Raw genomic sequence first — 18,961 nt, forward strand, 5'->3', positions numbered from 1 at the left:
TCATGAATTCAACATATATACATTTTAAAAACTAGAGAGAGATATCAGGACCTTATTGCATTTTCATAGGTGGACTGCCATTTCTTCACTACAATTCATACCATTTGGATGTAAAGGTCTCAAAGTCAATGATATATTTCGACTCAAGAATTCTCAGCTGTCGCAACCTATCACCACCCCTTACATTTTCTTTGACTGCATCAAGTACCACAAATTTTAACAAATTATCATTCTGATTATGGTGTGTCTTGTAATGTCGGGCAACCGGGTAAAGTTCGTTATTATTCCTAATTGCCCGTTTGTGTTCTAATATCCTAATTTTTGCCCTGTGTTTGGTGCTTCCGATGTAAACTTTCCCACAGGGACAAATTAAACAATACACACAATATTCAGTGTTACAGTCAAAGTTGCCCATGATGGAAAATGGCCTGGAGCTGTTGGGCATCTGGATTTTCTTGCAGTTCGTACTTCCTTTACAAGCCTTGAACTTCATACAACACTCAAATCCTGCTTTATTCCTGGCTGTGGTCTTCTTTTTTGACGAAACCATATTTACGCTTAGCTCGTCTTTCAGTGATCTTCCCTTGCGAAAAGTGATCTGGGGGTTCTCTGTTATGTGTTTGCTCAGGAATTTATCGGTAGTTAGAATTGGCCAGTTTTTTGTCAGTATCTTCCTCACCTGATACGCTTGCCCAGAATAGGTAGTAATGAATCTTACTGTCCCTTCCTCCTCACTCACATTTCTTTGTTTGGGTACTAGTAATTCAGTTCTTGCCATGCTATCAACTCTGACTATTGCTTGATTGATGGTTTTTGCAGGGTAACCTCTCTCCTTAAACCTGTCTATCATCACTTGTTTTTCTTTCTCAAAGTTGAAGCTATCACTACTATTGCGTTTGGCTCTTAACAGCTCACCGAAAGGTATACTCTGTATGAGACTGTAGGGGTGAGCACTAGTCGCAAACAGCAGGCTGTTCCCCGCTGTATCTTTTCTGTGTAGGCTAGTGGACAGTTTGTTATTTTTGACCTCCACTACGGTGTCAAGAAAGATGACCTTCTCACTACTTATGTGAGAGGTTAGTTTGATGTTCATCTCATTATCATTTAAACTGGCAATATATCTTCTGGCACTCACTTCATCTCCCCTCCAGATGCAAAAGATATCATCTATAAAGCGAATCCAGAGTATCACCCTTTCCTCCTGGTCGCCTTGGCTACTGGACACCTGCTCCTCCCACCAGCCCATTAATAAATTCGCGTAGCTGGGGGCGAAGCAGGTGCCCATCGCCGTGCCCTGTATCTGCCTGTACAGTTGATCGTTGAAATAAAAAAAGTTGTTGGATAGACAAAATTGTGTCATTTTAATCAACATATCACTGTGTGACTGGGCAGTGATTGATCTCGCTCTAAGGAAGTGTCTGACTGCCTGGATGCCAGTTTCATGTTTAATTGATGTGTATAAACTGGTCACATCCATAGTTATTAATAAATAGTCAGATTCCCAGGTTAGGTCATGAATTAGGTTTAAGAAGTGCATGGTGTCTCTGAGGTAAGCAGGTAGGGACATTACAAAAGGTCTCAGGAAGTAATCTATATATTTGGATGTTACCTCCAATTGTGACCCCATCGATGACACAATAGGTCTCCCTGGTGGACATAGTGGGTTCTTGTGTAATTTTGGCAGTAGATATAAGACCAGTGTTTTCGCATATTTACATTTCAGTCCTAGGTATTCTCCCTTTTCCAAAATTCCCTGTTCATACCAGTTCAATAGCATGCCATCATATGTCACTTGGGAGTCATGTAGTTCCTCCATAGATGCTTTACAATAACATTGTGTGTCATCAAGTTGTGATAGACCTTCTCTCAGATATTCAGTCTTGCCCCACACCACAACATTTCCTCCCTTATCCGAATTGCGAATTACAATCGAATCATCATTTTTAAGGGAATCAAGTGCCTCATATTGCAATCTAGACAAATTATATTTAGCCAATCCAGCAGTACTATAACGAATCTTCTTTAGATCTTTAGTAACGCTCCGCTCAAAAACATCAATTGCATCACTCTGGACAAGAGGAACAAATGTGGATTTTGGCTTAAAGCCACTTTTGCAAGGTAATGCTGTCGTTACTGCATCACTGTCAGTGTTAGAGACGGTGTCTCCCAATATGTCAACCTCATTTCTCTCTTGTATAGGGGTCACATCTGGCATTAGCGAATCAGTTAAACCATTGGAAACCGTATTTGTAGACACACTCACTGCTTGATTTTGAAACCATTTTTTCAATTTCAATTTACGAATAAAGCAAAAAGTATCTATTCGTGTTTGAACATAGTCCATTCTCCTCATTGGACAAAAAGATAACCCCAACGAAAGAGTGATGCAATTGATGTTTTTGAGCGGAGCGTTACTAAAGATCTAAAGAAGATTCGTTATAGTACTGCTGGATTGGCTAAATATAATTTGTCTAGATTGCAATATGAGGCACTTGATTCCCTTAAAAATGATGATTCGATTGTAATTCGCAATTCGGATAAGGGAGGAAATGTTGTGGTGTGGGGCAAGACTGAATATCTGAGAGAAGGTCTATCACAACTTGATGACACACAATGTTATTGTAAAGCATCTATGGAGGAACTACATGACTCCCAAATGACATATGATGGCATGCTATTGAACTGGTATGAACAGGGAATTTTGGAAAAGGGAGAATACCTAGGACTGAAATGTAAATACCCGAAAACACCGGTCTTATATCTACTGCCAAAATTACACAAGAACCCACTATGTCCACCAGGGAGACCTATTGTGTCATCGATGGGGTCACAATTGGATGTAACATCCAAATATATAGATTACTTCCTGAGACCTTTTGTAATGTCCCTACCTGCTTACCTCAGAGACACCATGCACTTCTTAAACCTAATTCATGACCTAACCTGGGAATCTGACTATTTATTAATAACTATGGATGTGACCAGTTTATACACATCAATTAAACATGAAACTGGCATCCAGGCAGTCAGACACTTCCTTAGAGCGAGATCAATCACTGCCCAGTCACACAGTGATATGTTGATTAAAATGACACAATTTTGTCTATCCAACAACTTTTTTTATTTCAACGATCAACTGTACAGGCAGATACAGGGCACGGCGATGGGCACCTGCTTCGCCCCCAGCTACGCGAATTTATTCATTGGCTGGTGGGAGGAGCAGGTGTCCAGTAGCCAAGGCGACCAGGAGGAAAGGGTGATACTCTGGATTCGCTTTATAGATGATATCTTTTGCATCTGGAGGGGAGATGAAGTGAGTGCCAGAAGATATATTGCCAGTTTAAATGATAATGAGATGAACATCAAACTAACCTCTCACATAAGTAGTGAGAAGGTCATCTTTCTTGACACCGTAGTGGAGGTCAAAAATAACAAACTGTCCACTAGCCTACACAGAAAAGATACAGCGGGGAACAGCCTGCTGTTTGCGACTAGTGCTCACCCCTACAGTCTCATACAGAGTATACCTTTCGGTGAGCTGTTAAGAGCCAAACGCAATAGTAGTGATAGCTTCAACTTTGAGAAAGAAAAACAAGTGATGATAGACAGGTTTAAGGAGAGAGGTTACCCTGCAAAAACCATCAATCAAGCAATAGTCAGAGTTGATAGCATGGCAAGAACTGAATTACTAGTACCCAAACAAAGAAATGTGAGTGAGGAGGAAGGGACAGTAAGATTCATTACTACCTATTCTGGGCAAGCGTATCAGGTGAGGAAGATACTGACAAAAAACTGGCCAATTCTAACTACCGATAAATTCCTGAGCAAACACATAACAGAGAACCCCCAGATCACTTTTCGCAAGGGAAGATCACTGAAAGACGAGCTAAGCGTAAATATGGTTTCGTCAAAAAAGAAGACCACAGCCAGGAATAAAGCAGGATTTGAGTGTTGTATGAAGTGCAAGGCTTGTAAAGGAAGTACGAACTGCAAGAAAATCCAGATGCCCAACAGCTCCAGGCCATTTTCCATCATGGGCAACTTTGACTGTAACACTGAATATTGTGTGTATTGTTTAATTTGTCCCTGTGGGAAAGTTTACATCGGAAGCACCAAACACAGGGCAAAAATTAGGATATTAGAACACAAACGGGCAATTAGGAATAATAACGAACTTTACCCGGTTGCCCGACATTACAAGACACACCATAATCAGAATGATAATTTGTTAAAATTTGTGGTACTTGATGCAGTCAAAGAAAATGTAAGGGGTGGTGATAGGTTGCGACAGCTGAGAATTCTTGAGTCGAAATATATCATTGACTTTGAGACCTTACATCCAAATGGTATGAATTGTAGTGAAGAAATGGCAGTCCACCTATGAAAATGCAATAAGGTCCTGATATCTCTCTCTAGTTTTTAAAATGTATATATGTTGAATTCATGAATTTTAAATAATTACATCTTTTTCATGCAGGAACATGCAATAAGATCTGGAGGACAAACGTAACATTGTTTTGGAGACAAGGAGAGCCACTCACGATTAGCCCACTGGGGCAAGACTTTTTGTAAATTGTGGAGCGTATCAGTTCAGGCATTGCGACTTGGTACACGAGCCCACTGGGGCATGACTTAAGCCAGATCAGGCGATACATTTGTTGGACTTTATGATTTGTTGAAACACAACTATTAATATTGTGTATATAAGGTTACAAAAGCCCAAACAGGCGCTACAATAATTCTAAATGTTAGGAATTATTGATAAATTTAACAGTGTATCAATTAAAATGATTAGCCCACTTGGGCGACATGAAGCAAACGCAATGTAAATATGTAGAAACTGGTAAAACGCTGCAAATTTAATTTGTGTATAGTTTGGTGGCAATAACGATATTATGACACACTCCAAGATGGTGACTACAAGATAGTCTGTGTAACCCAACACGAAAAGTCCTTTGTTTATGTTAATGACTTAAGATGTAAATAGAAGCTTGTAACTGATCACATTCACCGTGACCAAGCCTTAAGTGGCGCAACGCGTCGGTAGGGAGCTGCTGACTTCGTGTAAATAAAATCATTGAAGCATCGTGAGTAGTCTGTGCAATTTTCTTCGAACTGGGAGGAAAAAGTTGTCTTTATATATATATATATATATATATATATATATATATATATATATATATATATATATATATATTTATTTTTTTGCCCTGGTGTCCCGCAAGAGGCCTAGAGGGTCAGGGTATTCCCACCATGCCTCTTTCTTTATTTTAAGATTTTAGCTTTGGGGTTTGGCCACAACATTAAACTTCCTCCCTTACCTGGCAATTCAGCATCCATTGCAGGGCAATAATACAGCCCCGCACCCGGTGTTACTGGAGAGATGGATTCTGGGAGCTGCAGTTCGTATCATTAGACTACAGCTGCAACCTATTTAGCGGAGCTAGCTGACCTCACGACATTGGGAGGGCCTTAATACTTTAAAGGAGGAAGTTGGATTCACCTTGTTACAGCGACGGCATCTGAGGAAGGCTCATGGGAGCCGAAATGCATTATGCCACACAAGCTGCTAATAAAGAACCCCTGTCAAGTTCCCCGCTGTGTCCTCTTTGCTTCTGTGATGGAGAGGTAGTTTTAAGATATTTCACGCGCTTGCCAGTGCGCGTTCAGAGGACCCGTTCTACAAGTGTCCTGCAGCATACTGGTGAAGTGGCATTTTGTTTTTCCGAGGTATCGGACCCTGCAGGACCGCCTCCGGATCAAGCCTGGCAAGTGGCGCTGTGCAATACAGCCCATGACTGCACGGGGAAGAGGGATCATGGACTCACCGATTCACGGCCCAGCTTGACTGTGAATTCAGGGGCAGAACGTTGGGGACTTGAGTGGGTTCTGGATTTTAGCTTTGGGGTTTGGCCACAACATTAAACTTCCTCCCTTACCTGGCAATTCAGCTTCCATTGCAGGACAATAATACAGCCCCGCACCCGGTGTTACTGGAGAGATGGATTCTGGGAGCTGCAGTTAGTATCATTAGACTGCACCTGAGGAAGGCTCATGGGAGCCGAAATGCATTATGCCACACAAGCTGCTAAATAAAGAACCCCTGTCAAGTTCCCCGCTGTGTCCTCTTTGCTTCTGTGATGGAGAGGTAGTTTTCGTGTATATATATATATATATATATATATATATATATATATATATATATATATATATATATATATATATATATATATATATATATATATGCAGCCGGGGAGAGAAGAGCTCGGAAGGCGAAACGATTTGCAGCTTCTTAAGAGTGCTCACTACCACAAGCAAACGAAGCACGCAGACTTGAACCTCGACCTACTTAAGGTCCATTTAAATAAAGAAAGCTTATTTTACAAAGTGACTGAGCCCACTCAGGGCATTTCACCGTTTTTCACCGCTTTTAAGGACTACCATCACCAGCATGCCTTTGCATGTGCCACGATCACGTGGCTTTCTCTACAGCAATAAAAGGCCGTCAGAGGAAAGCGGCGGAAATTACTGCTCCCTTTGTTGCTGACTCCATGATTAAGGTGCGTGTATCGCCTTGAAACGCGTCAGAATCAATTTTAAAACGAAGAAGCTCAAGAATGCGAGCAGCAAGAGGCGTCCAGAGCCGGAGAGCTGGTGGCGAGCAGGGTTCCCTCTCAAAGCTCAAGGGCTTTGCTCATCCATATATATATAACGGCGTGGTTCTGCCGTATGCGACGCACCGCCACAAGAGCGCCATAGCCTGACCGCAACTGAACCTCCTTTTTTGGACTGCGCAAGCATTTAGGTCAGGTGGGTGCCACCAGAGACTGTCTCAGGTACTGGTTCTCTGACAACTTTGAAAATGAGTTGTTGGGGACACGATGGACTGTGCACCAAGCCAGGTATGAGCTACATACCCAATGGAGGGTTCAAAAAATGAAAATAAGAAACTACATAGACCACAATGCAAAGCGAGGGAAAGACAACGCCCACTACAAAAGAAACAAATAAAGAAGTGATGTAGTTTCTCGCCATACCAATTGTGATCGACAGCGGTGTGAAACCTTTGAGAAAGCTCACGACGACACGAGCGAAACATGTTAGGAAGACAAGGCTGCGTTTCAAATAAATTGTTGCAGGCTTCATCGCGGTGTGCGGCTAATTACCTTCCTGTCTTGGAAGGTGTTGGGGAGAATATATATATATATATATATATATATATATATATATATATATATATTTTTGCCCTGGTGTCCCGCAAGAGGCCTAGGGGGTCAGGGTATTCCCACCATGCCCCTTTCTTTATTTTAAGAAGCTGAGTCCCAAGATGGCTGCCAAAACTTCCTGGTTGAAGTTTTCAGCACGCGGACTGTCAATATTTGTAAGATATATATGGAACAGGTTATTAAAATATGTGAAAATATAAAAATATGCTTTAATTCTGTAACATTAAATTAAAAATAGATACATTTTTACCTATTTTAAATAAATTAATTTAAGTTAACATTTTTTCCTGCGTGGTTTATTTAAATCTCTATATCCATTATTTTCTAAGGAAGGGTGTTGCAGTACTGTGCGTGGCCATGTTTGGTGCTCGACCTACTCCCGCTCTGAGAAGGAGCACATTTAGAATCTTCTACAATTTTAGAAATTCAGTTTGTCAAGAGAAGCGGGTTTACTGTTTTGCAGGTAGGTGCACGTTCATCACTAAACCCATCTCTGACCCACCATTAACTCCTTCAGAATCCCCCATAATCATGCCCCTTCAATACAAAGCATTCCCCAATTTCCAGTCACTCCCACATTTAAAACTAAAACTTTTTCTTACGCGTATGGGGACTCCAAGTCACTCTCACATTTAAAACTAAAATGTATACTTATGTATTCGGGGACTCCTCAGTCGGGAAGGAGATCTCAGCAGAGAAAAAGTAGGAGAGGTGGAACCTCTGCATATAGGTTTGTGAACAGTGTTTTGTATTACGTCAGTAGCACTATTATAGTACTACCATACATACCACAAAATGCAGTTTGTGAACAGGCCTCAATGAGTTCTGCGCTGACAAGTGGCAACATCATTTACTGAGGTGGAAAAAAGATGTTCACCCCGACAGCCAACCCATTGACCATTCCACGATAGCCTTTTTTTAAATTCACAAATTTTTATTGGGAGTTTAAGACTTGATCAGCATGTAAAACAATCATAAGTACAAAAAAAAAAATAATACATGAAGGAAATCAAGAATTCATAGTGGAGGCGAGCTCGAGGAGCAGGTGAAGTGCATATAAATTATACATACAGAAATACATATGAGAAATAATAAAGAGAAATAAAGTCTAGGAGCGTTACAACAGTTCACTGATATGGAGATAGGTCTACAAGCGGGCACACAAGGTATATGAATGGTTTAACGACCATGTATAACAATGTAGTAGCATTATGTAATCATGGTGGTTTGTGTAAGTCAAAGTATGCATCCAGTGAGGTCCATAGTTTCCTATTTGGGGGGCGCCAAGGGGTAGAGGATAGGGCTATATTGTCGGCTCCCCTGAGATTGGAGACCCAGTTAAGCCAATGGGGAAAGGAGGCTTTTGTTGTGTCCTTCCAGTTATTTAGTATGATCTTAATCGCCGCCGTCAGAAGTAGGTCAAGTAGGGCTTTGTCATTATCGTTGAGTGAGGTGGCTTTGGCAAATCCCAACACGAGGGTTGAGAATTCTCTCTGCAGCTGGACGTGTAGGACTTTGTTGACGAAATCAAAGATTTTGTCCCAGTATGAGGTAACACATGGACATTTAAGAATACGGTGTTCGAGATCTCCACTACCTTCCTTACAGTTCCAGCAAGTGTCGTCGTCCCTGATGTTGTGTAGGAATAGCCTCCTAGGAGTCCAGAAGGCTTTGTGGAGAAGCCAGAACTTAGTTTGGGACAAAGTAGGGCTGGTTTTGTGACGTGTGGTGGATTCCCAAGTTCTGGCCCACTCCACTTCTGAGGTTGGTGTGAACGAATGAGATTCCCAGAACAGTCTCAGGGAGTCATTCAAGGCAGAGCTTTGTGGGCGGATTAGTTTGTAGATTCTCGAAACTTGATGGCCTAGTCTATTGAGCGTATTGAGGAAGTTGGGGAGGGAGGGGGTGTGATCGGTTAAGTCTGCCTTTGCTACTGCCACAGTGATGTGTAGAAAGTTATAGAATTCCATGGGTTGGAGCTGAAATCTATTGGATAGTGCACTAAAGGGGAGCGGTGATGAACCCTCCTAGAGTTGGTGTGGGAAGTGTATCCCCTTGGATATCCATGTGTCATAGTGGAGAGGTTTCCCTTTATATGTTAAAGTGTTGTTCTGCCAAAGCGATTCCCACCTTGATTTCCGAAATTGGTGTGGTAGGTGTTTGCTCACTTGGAGCAAGGCCAACTTGGTATTTTTAAAGATGGGGCCTGAGCTTAGGTTGGGTTGAATTTTAATGGTCAAAAGAGAGGAGGGGTCTAGGCCTTGGAGAAGTGATTTTTCCACGGATATCCACACCGGGGTCATTCCACGATAGCCTTTTGAGGTATTTCACACAAAAATCAAGGCATAATCATCCCTTGGGGGTGTACCTTTCCTACCGCTCAGTCACAGTTTAAAATCCACTCCTATCCTAGGCCACCGAAATAATCTGTAATGTGTTCGATGCCCAATAAGTTTGCATTGCTTTCCATGTGCTTTTCTGCTTCAACTCTGCAGCTGGTGGTACAATGAGGTCATAGGCTGCCCTCTGGTGGACAAGAGGTGGGACGTATGTATTTGTCCTATAGACATCAGCGATACATGGAGAACTAAGGCGGTGACTCAGTTCTCGTCATCATCTACCTGGAGATGCACAGAAAGAAATAATTCTTAACCATCAGATAGTACATCACATCTGTCCATTGGAATACCGCTTTGCAGAACAGTGTAGCACTTTATACACAACATATGCCTTTTTATTTACGTGCATCTGCAACACATTTTTGGTTGTTTTAAGGTCTCAGGGTCAACTCGAAAGAACTGCAACTTCGTGAATAGTGTTTTTGATATGAACATTAATTTAAATTAATGGCAAAAATGACAAAGATGGAATCATTCCGCCACCCGGCCCCGTTAGACTATTTTAGGTTTCTGTTCCTACTGCAGGCAAAACAGCTCTGCCCTAGTTACTGTAATGGGGGTGTTTACACAATCTGGGCAACATAGTCACATCTGTAAATGGATAATTACAATAAACAACAGGTGAAGGCTGCTAATTTACTTACGTAAAGTGGCTAAGGAGGTGTGAAACTTTTGATCAGTTGAGTTAAAAAAAAAAGTTAAAATCTGCAAATTATGCAGCAGTTGACACAATATGAGGCAGGTCTGGCAAAGTTATATTCATTTGGAAAAATTAATTGTTATAAGCTCATCTCTATAAAAGCAAACTTCCTTCATCGGATCTCTTTCACATGAATGATAGCTAAGGGCCTGATTATCACTTTGGCGGTGCTGCGCCAGCACAGCACCGCAAAAGCTGTGCAGAGACCGCCCGCCAGATTACGAGTACAACTTGTGGTTGGTGGGCTTTTCTTATGCCGTTCGCCGGGTGGTGCCCTGGAAACGAGCACTGCAATGGGAATGCAAAAAGAGTTCCAGCACAGCATGGGCTGTGAAGACCATGCCGTGCTAAACTTGGGGTGCATGCAAATAGGGGGGTACATGTTGTGCCCCCTGAATGCATCCCCATAGTGGAGGGGGCTTTGTTTCCCCACCGCCAGTCTTTTCATATCAGTGAGCCCGCCATGAAAAGGCTGGCAGTGTAGAAACTCGAAATATGCTTGGCGGACCGCAGTGTTCCAGCCTTGCATATTGACTAGCACTGTCCGCTGCGCCACCACTAGGGAACAGTGGTCCCCTGGCACAGTTAATGCTGCGGTGGATGGTCCAAAAAGCTGCCTCGTAATACGGCACCCGCAGGACAGCCACCGCTGCGCCACTGCGAGCCTGGCGGCAGACTCGAAATCGGTCTCATAGTTTTTTGATCAGACATGTTGACAAGAGGACAGTAAAAAACTAATTTGTTCCAACATTATGTTCAGCTTTTGGGGTTTATTTGGGGATGAGGAGAAATGTTATTATTGTTTCAATAGCATTCTTGAGGTAGGTCTTTCAAATAGCGGATGGAAACCATTATGGCCAGAAACACTAAAATGAACCAGGAGGATCTCTGACACTAGGCACCAACTTAAATGGTTAGTGTAGCTAAAAAGAGAAAAGGTGAACTAGATGAAATTTCCTCATCTATTAAGCCTCAAGGCAAGTGTTTCTAGTCAGATGACCCGTTGAACTAATACATTAAGTAGAGCTATATGTGAAGTACATAGTTTTTAATCCTAACAGGTCTAATCAACCCTCGTTCCTATCGAGTTTGGATATATGAGTCCCATTGATCTGAGTAAGAATCACACTGGTTACAACAGTGCTGCAAGCGATAACAGTAAAGCAGAGCACCACATGTACAGAAGCACTGCATCAGGGCTGTTCACAAAAGTAAATTACACTTGGAAGTAAATCTACACATGTAATTTACTCCTTCACTTTTGAGTAACTTTACAATTTTTAGCTATTCACAAAATCCAAGTGTAAAGTTATTTAAAAGTATAGACTTACACCTCTCCAGCCCCTTAAAAAGGGAGCAGAGCCCAATTTACGAGAGTTACTACTAAAAAAACATTAGTAAGTCCAGTACCACACATGGCCAACCGCTGATAACGCAACCCCCACCCATAGAAAATAATAAAATTAGGAATCTAAAATAAAACCCCATAGGAAATAATATTAATTAAATTAAATATTTGAACCATTTTAAAATATGAATAAATATAATTAATGTTAAAAATATTTTATGAAAATAGTACATAATTTCCATTTAATAATGCAATATTTTAGTACAATTACATTAAAAAAATATTTAACAATACATGTTATTAACATATAATGAAATTAATTTTAATGAATTCTATACATCGATTTTACTTTAGTTTTTTTTTACTTTAAACTTCAGAAAAATATTTTTAATTGAATTCATTACATTTTCATAAATTACATTTTTAATTCAAAATTAGGTTAGTAGTGCTGCAGCATTTTCCTTTAGTTCTGTATTTAAAATGAATATACAGTAATATTTATCATAAAAATATGTAGATTTATTTTCAATTGAATTGCCTTTTTTAATGTCCCCTTTTCTTTACCATGCAAAGATCTGTATTTCATTGGTAAAATATAGGTAACATTTAAAACGTTTATTTGACTATTAAAAAATGTGTCCGATCAACATTAATTTAAATTAATGATATACTGTAGGAATTATGCCAATACATCTAATTAGTCTTGCAACAGAAATAGCACATTGCTAAAAAACGTGAAATTGGTGTGGTTGAATCAGATGTGAACTCCAAGCAGAGCTACAATGGTAGAGCAACTAGGAATGTGCATTGCCGCACATTCAAACCAGTGCAGGAGTTTGGTCAACAATGGGACCGCATAAGGTATATGTTCGGTCTTCACCAGGAAAACTATAGAATATTTGCATCATCAATAAACACTACCCTTTTATGTGAACACTGGAATGTTAAAGAGTATTGGGATGGAGTACAATGCATAAATCAGACGTTACACCTCTCGGTCAGCTACAGACCGCTCCATATGAGACTGAAGTTGGTCATACAGGTATGTATGTATGTATTGATGTATGTATGTCTTATTTATGTATGTGTGTGTGTGTTATTTGTACGGCACAAACCTTGCTAAAAGCCAGCATTGTGCTGTACAGGGTGAAAGGTAAAGATATAGTCAACTAATGATTGGAAGCTGGAGTCTGAAAGATTCAGTGGACTGGTACAGTGCCATGAAGTAAAGTTCTTTAAAGGGGTCATGTTCAATAATTTCCTAGATTAACCTTTTCAGTGTGACCGCGTTTCCCCCTCCGGTGCTGGGCCCTAATAGAAACGGGCGTGGTCATGACGGAACGGTTCCGTCATGAGCACAGCTCAACCGTAGCTCATGACGGAACCGTTCCGTCATGAGCATGGAAGGGGTTAAGAGCAGGGTTGATCTGGTCCTGATGGATATGTAAATTGAGTTTCAGATCAGAAATATAAAATTACATGAACCTTCAGAAGAATTATCTTCATTGACTGCATACATTTTACATGTGAAAACAAATGTAATAATGAAGTAATTATATATAATGTAAGAGTGAAGTACTGTACAAGCCCCTGTATTTTGCACACCACTAAAAAGCTACCATCTACTTTCACCAACAGTACGAGAACCTGAAGGGAAGATTAAGCTATACACCAAGGGGGCGGATAACGTTATTCTTGAACGTCTACACCCTGATTGCAGTAATGATGACATCACAGAGAAGGCACTGGATGTATGTAAATGTTTATGTTCATTCAAGTATTCTGTACTTCATGAGAATTTAGAGATCCCCACCAGGGATAACTGTTGAGTGTGGTGGTTACATACGATCAAATTGAGTTAGCAAACCTATTAAAATCAAGAAACAATACTAAATTAGAAGAATCAAGAAGGGGACATACATATGAACATTAGTTACTTACCTGTAAACTGTGGTTCTCCAGTATTGGTGTCTTTCATAGATTCACATGCTTGAATATTCCCAGTCGTCGAAGTGGGAGTCCCACGGTACATAAAATAGTTGTAAAAGATATATATACATATAGAAAAATATATAATTATAGATATACATATAAAATGTAATACATATAAAATATAGAAATAAAGTTAAAAGTACCATAGAACTAAAAAGGCCCATAGAAGCCTTAAAGGGAGAATTCACTTTCGTCACATATCAGAGTCATTATAATAGTCCACATTCCAGCCAATCAGGCAGCAGCACCCTCTAGAACCTTCTCCTCAGAAGCTCAGGCCCTCAGATTTTTGTGCACCAAAGTGAGCCATAGTGCATGAGGAGGAGAGATCCTCTGAGGGGAGGAAGGGTGGGTCGCATGTGAATCTATGAAAGACACCAATACTGGAGAACCACGGTTTACAGATAAGTAACTAATGTTCTTCTCCAGTATTAGGGGTGTCTTTCATAGATTCACATGCTTGAATAAGAATAGAAAGCAGTAAACCAATACATAAGTCATAAAAGGCAGTGAAAACCAAAGTAAGTAAAGTTAGTGCACATATGAACATAGCATACATTTAGACATATAGCAAAACCTTTTATGACAGGAGGCGGGAAGCAACAGAGGCTCACTTTAGTTGAAAAGATTTCGTAGCACTGCCTGTCCCACAGCAGCATCTGCAGCGTCCGCTGAATCCAGACAGTAGTGCCTCGTAAACGTGTGTCTGCTCGACCACTTTGCAGCTCTGCAGATCTGGCGCAGAGGCACTCCAGCAAAGAGGGCGGTAGATGATGCCACAGCCCTTGTCGAGTGTGCTCGGACCGGAGCAGAAAGAGGCTTTCCAGCCCGTTGATGGCAGAAGGAGATGGCAGAAGAAATCCATCTAGTAATGGATGGTTTAGTGACTGGTTGTCCTTTGCACATTCTGCCATAGGCCACGAAGAGCTGGTCTGATTTTCGAAAAGGAGCGGGGCGCTGAATTTCAGGCAACGGTTTAAATCCAAGGAATGTAGAGAACACTCAGCAGGAGACTGAGGATTTGGGAAGAAAGTCTTGAGAATGACAGGCTCATTAAGATGGAAATCCGTAGGAACCTTGGGGATACATTTTTGATTTGTACGCAAAGTAACAGCTTCCTTGGAGAATTGAAGAAATGGAGGTTGAATTGTGAATGCTTGAATGTCATTTACTCTCCTGGAGGATGTAAGCGCGAGTAGGAGAGCAACCTTCCACATGAGGAATTTTAAGTCCGCTGAATGGATGGGCTCAAAAGGAGGTAGGAGGAGCTGAGATAAAACCAGATTCAGGCGCCAAGCTGGCGGCGGACGACGTATGGGCGGATACATTCGAATGAGGCCCCTGAAGAACTGTCGGATGATTCGAGAGGAATACAGTGATGTGGAACCATCATGACGAAAGCGAGAAATCGCTGCCAGAAAGACTTTAAGAGTGGAATGTGAAAGTCCTAACTTCGCTAGAGATAGGAAAAAAGGCAGGATTTGCTCTGGCTTGGCGTGCATCGGATCAAGGGCTTCCTTGTGACACCAGACACAAAACTGCTTTCATTTCAATTGATATGTCTTAATCGTGGAAGGAGCGCATGCATGAGCCAGCACTTCCCTGCATTCCGGAGCAATATTCAAACGTGAGAACTCATTGTGCTCAGGTTCCAAGCATGCAGTTGGAGATATGCCGGATCCGGATGGCAAATCCGTCCCTGGTTCATGGTGAGCAGGTGAGGCAGAGGGCGAAGAAGAATCGGATCGCACTGGGAAAATAGGAGGAGATCCGTGAACCATGGGTGACGTGGCCACCTGGGCGCAATCAGTATGATCTGACAGGGTTGAAGCCTCATCCTGTCCAACATGCGCGGAACTAGAGGGAGCGGAGGAAAAGCGTAAACGAATGCGTTCAACCAATTTGATCGAAAACGCATTCCCGCTCGACTCTCTGTGGGGATGCCGATTTACAAAGCGAAGGCATTTGCGGTTGGTCGGAGTCGCAAACAGATCCATCTGTGGTTGGCCCCACTGACGAAAGATGTACTCCAGAGTTGGTTGGTGGAGTTCCCACTCGTGATTGTCTGCAAGTGATCTGCTAAGAGAGTCGGCAAGGGCGTTGGAGACACCCGGCACGTGAACTGCTGTCAGGTGGACCTGATGGTGAATCGCCCATTCCCAGATTTCTTGCGCCTGCTTGGAAAGCAGAAGAGACTTCGTACCTCCCTGTTTGTTGAGATAATGCATGCTGGTGGTGTTGTCTGTCCGCACCAGCAGCGATTGGCCTTGTATCAGCCTCCGGAAAGATTTTAGGGCGAGGAAGATGGCCAAGAGTTCTAGGCGATTTATATGCCATGTGCGTTGAACTGCAGTCCATTTGCCCTTGACTAACATCCCGTCGAGGTGTGCCCCCCAACCCTCTAAGGATGCATCCGTTGTGAGGGTAAGCGTAGGAGCTGTATCCTGGAAGGGCCGCCCGGCGGCGATGTTTGGAAGGTGAGCCCACCATTCCACTGCTGTTTGAATGCGGGGGTTCAGGTAGAGTTTGTCGTTGAACAACCCCGAGACTTGCTTCCATTGTTTGTCCAACTCCTCTTGTATGACTCTCATATGAAGTCTGCAATGCGGAATCATATGGACGCAAGAGGAGGCCATGCCCAAAAAAGATTTCAACATCCGGACTGAACGGACCTTTTTGATCTTAGAAAAGCGACCATCTTGAGTATGCGAACTTGTCGCTCCTGTGAGACAAACACCTGTGCCAGACGAGAATCGATCAAGGCTCCTAGAAAGATTCTCTGTCGTGATGGGCGAAGATGAGACTTTTCCTGATTGATAGAAAGGCCCAAGGTGTGAAAAAGTGACAGGCAAGTCTGAGTGTGTTGCCTTGCTGCTTGATATGTCTGAGCCTTTATCAGACAATCGTCCAAATGAGGGTAAAATTGAATGCCCTGCAGGCGAAGGAAAGCTGCGACCGGAGCCATGACCTTTGTAAAATCTCTCTGTGCCGAACGAAGGCCGAATGGCAACACTTTGAACTGGAAGTGCTTCGTTCCGACAGTGAAGCGAAGATATTTTCTGTGTTTGTGATGTATTGGCACATGAAAATATGCATCTTGGAGGTCGATAGTGGAGAGGAACTCCCCGGGATTGAGGTACTGTAAAATTTCCAGTAAGGTTAACATCCGAAATGTTTGTGATTTGATGAACTTGTTGAGAGCTCATAAATCCAGAATGGGGAGTTACTCTCCCGACTTTTTCTTGATTAAAAAGAAGTGGGAATAAAAGCCCTTGCCCTGTTGAACTCGAGGAACCACTTCAACAGCCCCTTTTTGTATCATGATCTTGACTTGAGCCAACAGTTCTTTTAGATGAGCTGGGGGCGGGCCAGAGGGGTGGCGGGTGGGGGGAAATTTTGTAAATTCGAGAACGTGTCCCTTTAAGATGACATCTAGGACCCAACGATCTGAAGTGATATGTGACCAATTGTAGAATTTTTGAGCGATTCGACCTCCAATTTTCAGAGTCGGAGAACACTGTATCCTGGGGAAGTCACTGCTTTTCAGAGGTGGCACCGCCTCTGTAGTTGTTTTTTCTCCGATAAGGTCTTGAATCGGATTGACGATTTTGAGACTGGTAATTGTATCTCTGCTTGTTGTCGCCATAGGAACGATACTGGGAGGAGCCATGAAAATTTGAAGAGTTGCCTCTGCCACGTGCTCCCCGAAAATGCCGCTTCCTGTATTGGAGGGTTCCTAAGGCACGAGCAGTGTCCGTGTCTTTTTTGATGGATTCCAGGGCATCGTCGACATGCTTGCCAAAAAGGGAATCACCATCGTATGGCAAGTCAAGAACTCTCGCCTGTACTTCAGGGCGAAAAGCTGTAGATTTGAGCCAGCCTTGGCGTCTTAAAACAGCAGCTCCAGCAAGTTGCCTGAATCCTGTTCAAGAAATGTCAACAGCACAATCAATAATCTCCGAAGAGATCTTCTCTCCTTCTTGGACAATTGTCTGGGCCGCGACTCGGATGGAATCTGGAAGCTGGGTAACCAAGCTGCAATTTTGGACCACATTTGACGGTCATATCTTCCAAGGATGGCCAGGGAGTTGGCCACTCTGACCGTCGTGGCAGCCATGGTGGTGAATTTCTTTCGGATAGACAGCCGCGGCCTGTGGAGGGAGTAACGGTGGGGCAGAAGGCGGAGAGGGGCAGGGGCAGGGTGGAGGGTGCTAAACACCCGCATATGGATAATTGCAGGTAAGTAAACAATTTAATTATTAAAACGAATTTTGTAGCGCGCCCTGCATCGCAAAATACGGTGCAGTGCGCACTACGAAATTCGTATTCCTAATTAAATTGTTTACTTACCTGCAATTATCCATATGCCGGTTTTTAGCACCCTCCACCCTGCCCCTCCCGGTCCCCGCCTTCCTGCCCCACCGTTACTCCCTCCACGGGCCGCGGCTGCCGATAGAGTCTAATCGGTGCCCTTCCTGGTCCGGAGGAGAAGTTAGCGGAGTGGCAGGATTACGCGACTGTTTCTGGGCCGCCTGCGTGATGACTGAGTCCGCCTTAGGATGAGAAACAAGGCATGTTGGTGAGTCTGCAGGTGCCTTGTATTTCTTGTCAAGACGTGGCAGTACAGCCGGGATGGAATTTGGCCGCTCCATAAGTTTAAGACCCTCTTGCCAAATAAAATCAATATTTGGTATGGTATTGGTCTGCTTTAGAGGCTGGTCTTTGAAATCATAGAGGAAGCAATCTTGTTGTTGCACCTCCAGGGTTAAATGGAAACGCTTGGCAGCACGTACCATTAGACTGTGGAAACTTCCGATGTCCACTGGCGGGGAAGCGAAGGGCGAAGTCGGTGGCGTAGACGGCGTTTGAGCCCGATAATTATCCCAATCCGCGAGGACATCATCGTCATCTTGATCTGTGTCCTGATGCACATTCTCATTATTATCTGTATCCGGCTGTGGACGAACCGGTGATCTCGGCGTTACAGCAGGTACTGGAGCTGGCGCCGAAGGATGAGCAGTAGGTGAAGTGGGCGCAGATGGAGGGAATCTGCGATTATAATCGTCCAGCATATGTTGCAGATTGGACACCAAGGAGAACGGTATTTGAGTCATTGGTTCCGTCTGAGGTGCATCAAACTGATCGACTTGAACGGGAAAGAGAGCACTCCCCTCATCCTCATCGTCATCCTCATCTTCTTGGCACTTTATATTGAGTTCAGAGGGACTGGACGCAGGACGAAAAACGTCATTCACATAAGAACCATCATTGGAGTTCTCTTCAAATAGCTGTGCTG

The 18,961-nt window shown here is 42.8% G+C and overlaps 1 protein-coding gene across 1 annotated transcript in view; it reads left to right on the forward strand.

The window, feature by feature from the left end:
* The window catches only part of LOC144798879 (phospholipid-transporting ATPase IK-like), a 441,858-nt gene that overhangs the window by 303,454 nt on the left and 119,443 nt on the right, over positions 1 to 18,961 (forward strand). The window contains exon 17 of the mRNA XM_078669971.1: positions 13,312 to 13,424. Coding sequence (XP_078526097.1) covers positions 13,312 to 13,424 — 113 coding nt within the window. The remainder of the gene's footprint in view (positions 1 to 13,311; positions 13,425 to 18,961) is intronic.

Source organism: Lissotriton helveticus, chromosome 12, assembly GCF_964261635.1.
Source record: "Lissotriton helveticus chromosome 12, aLisHel1.1, whole genome shotgun sequence".
Lineage (NCBI taxonomy): Eukaryota > Metazoa > Chordata > Amphibia > Caudata > Salamandridae > Lissotriton > Lissotriton helveticus.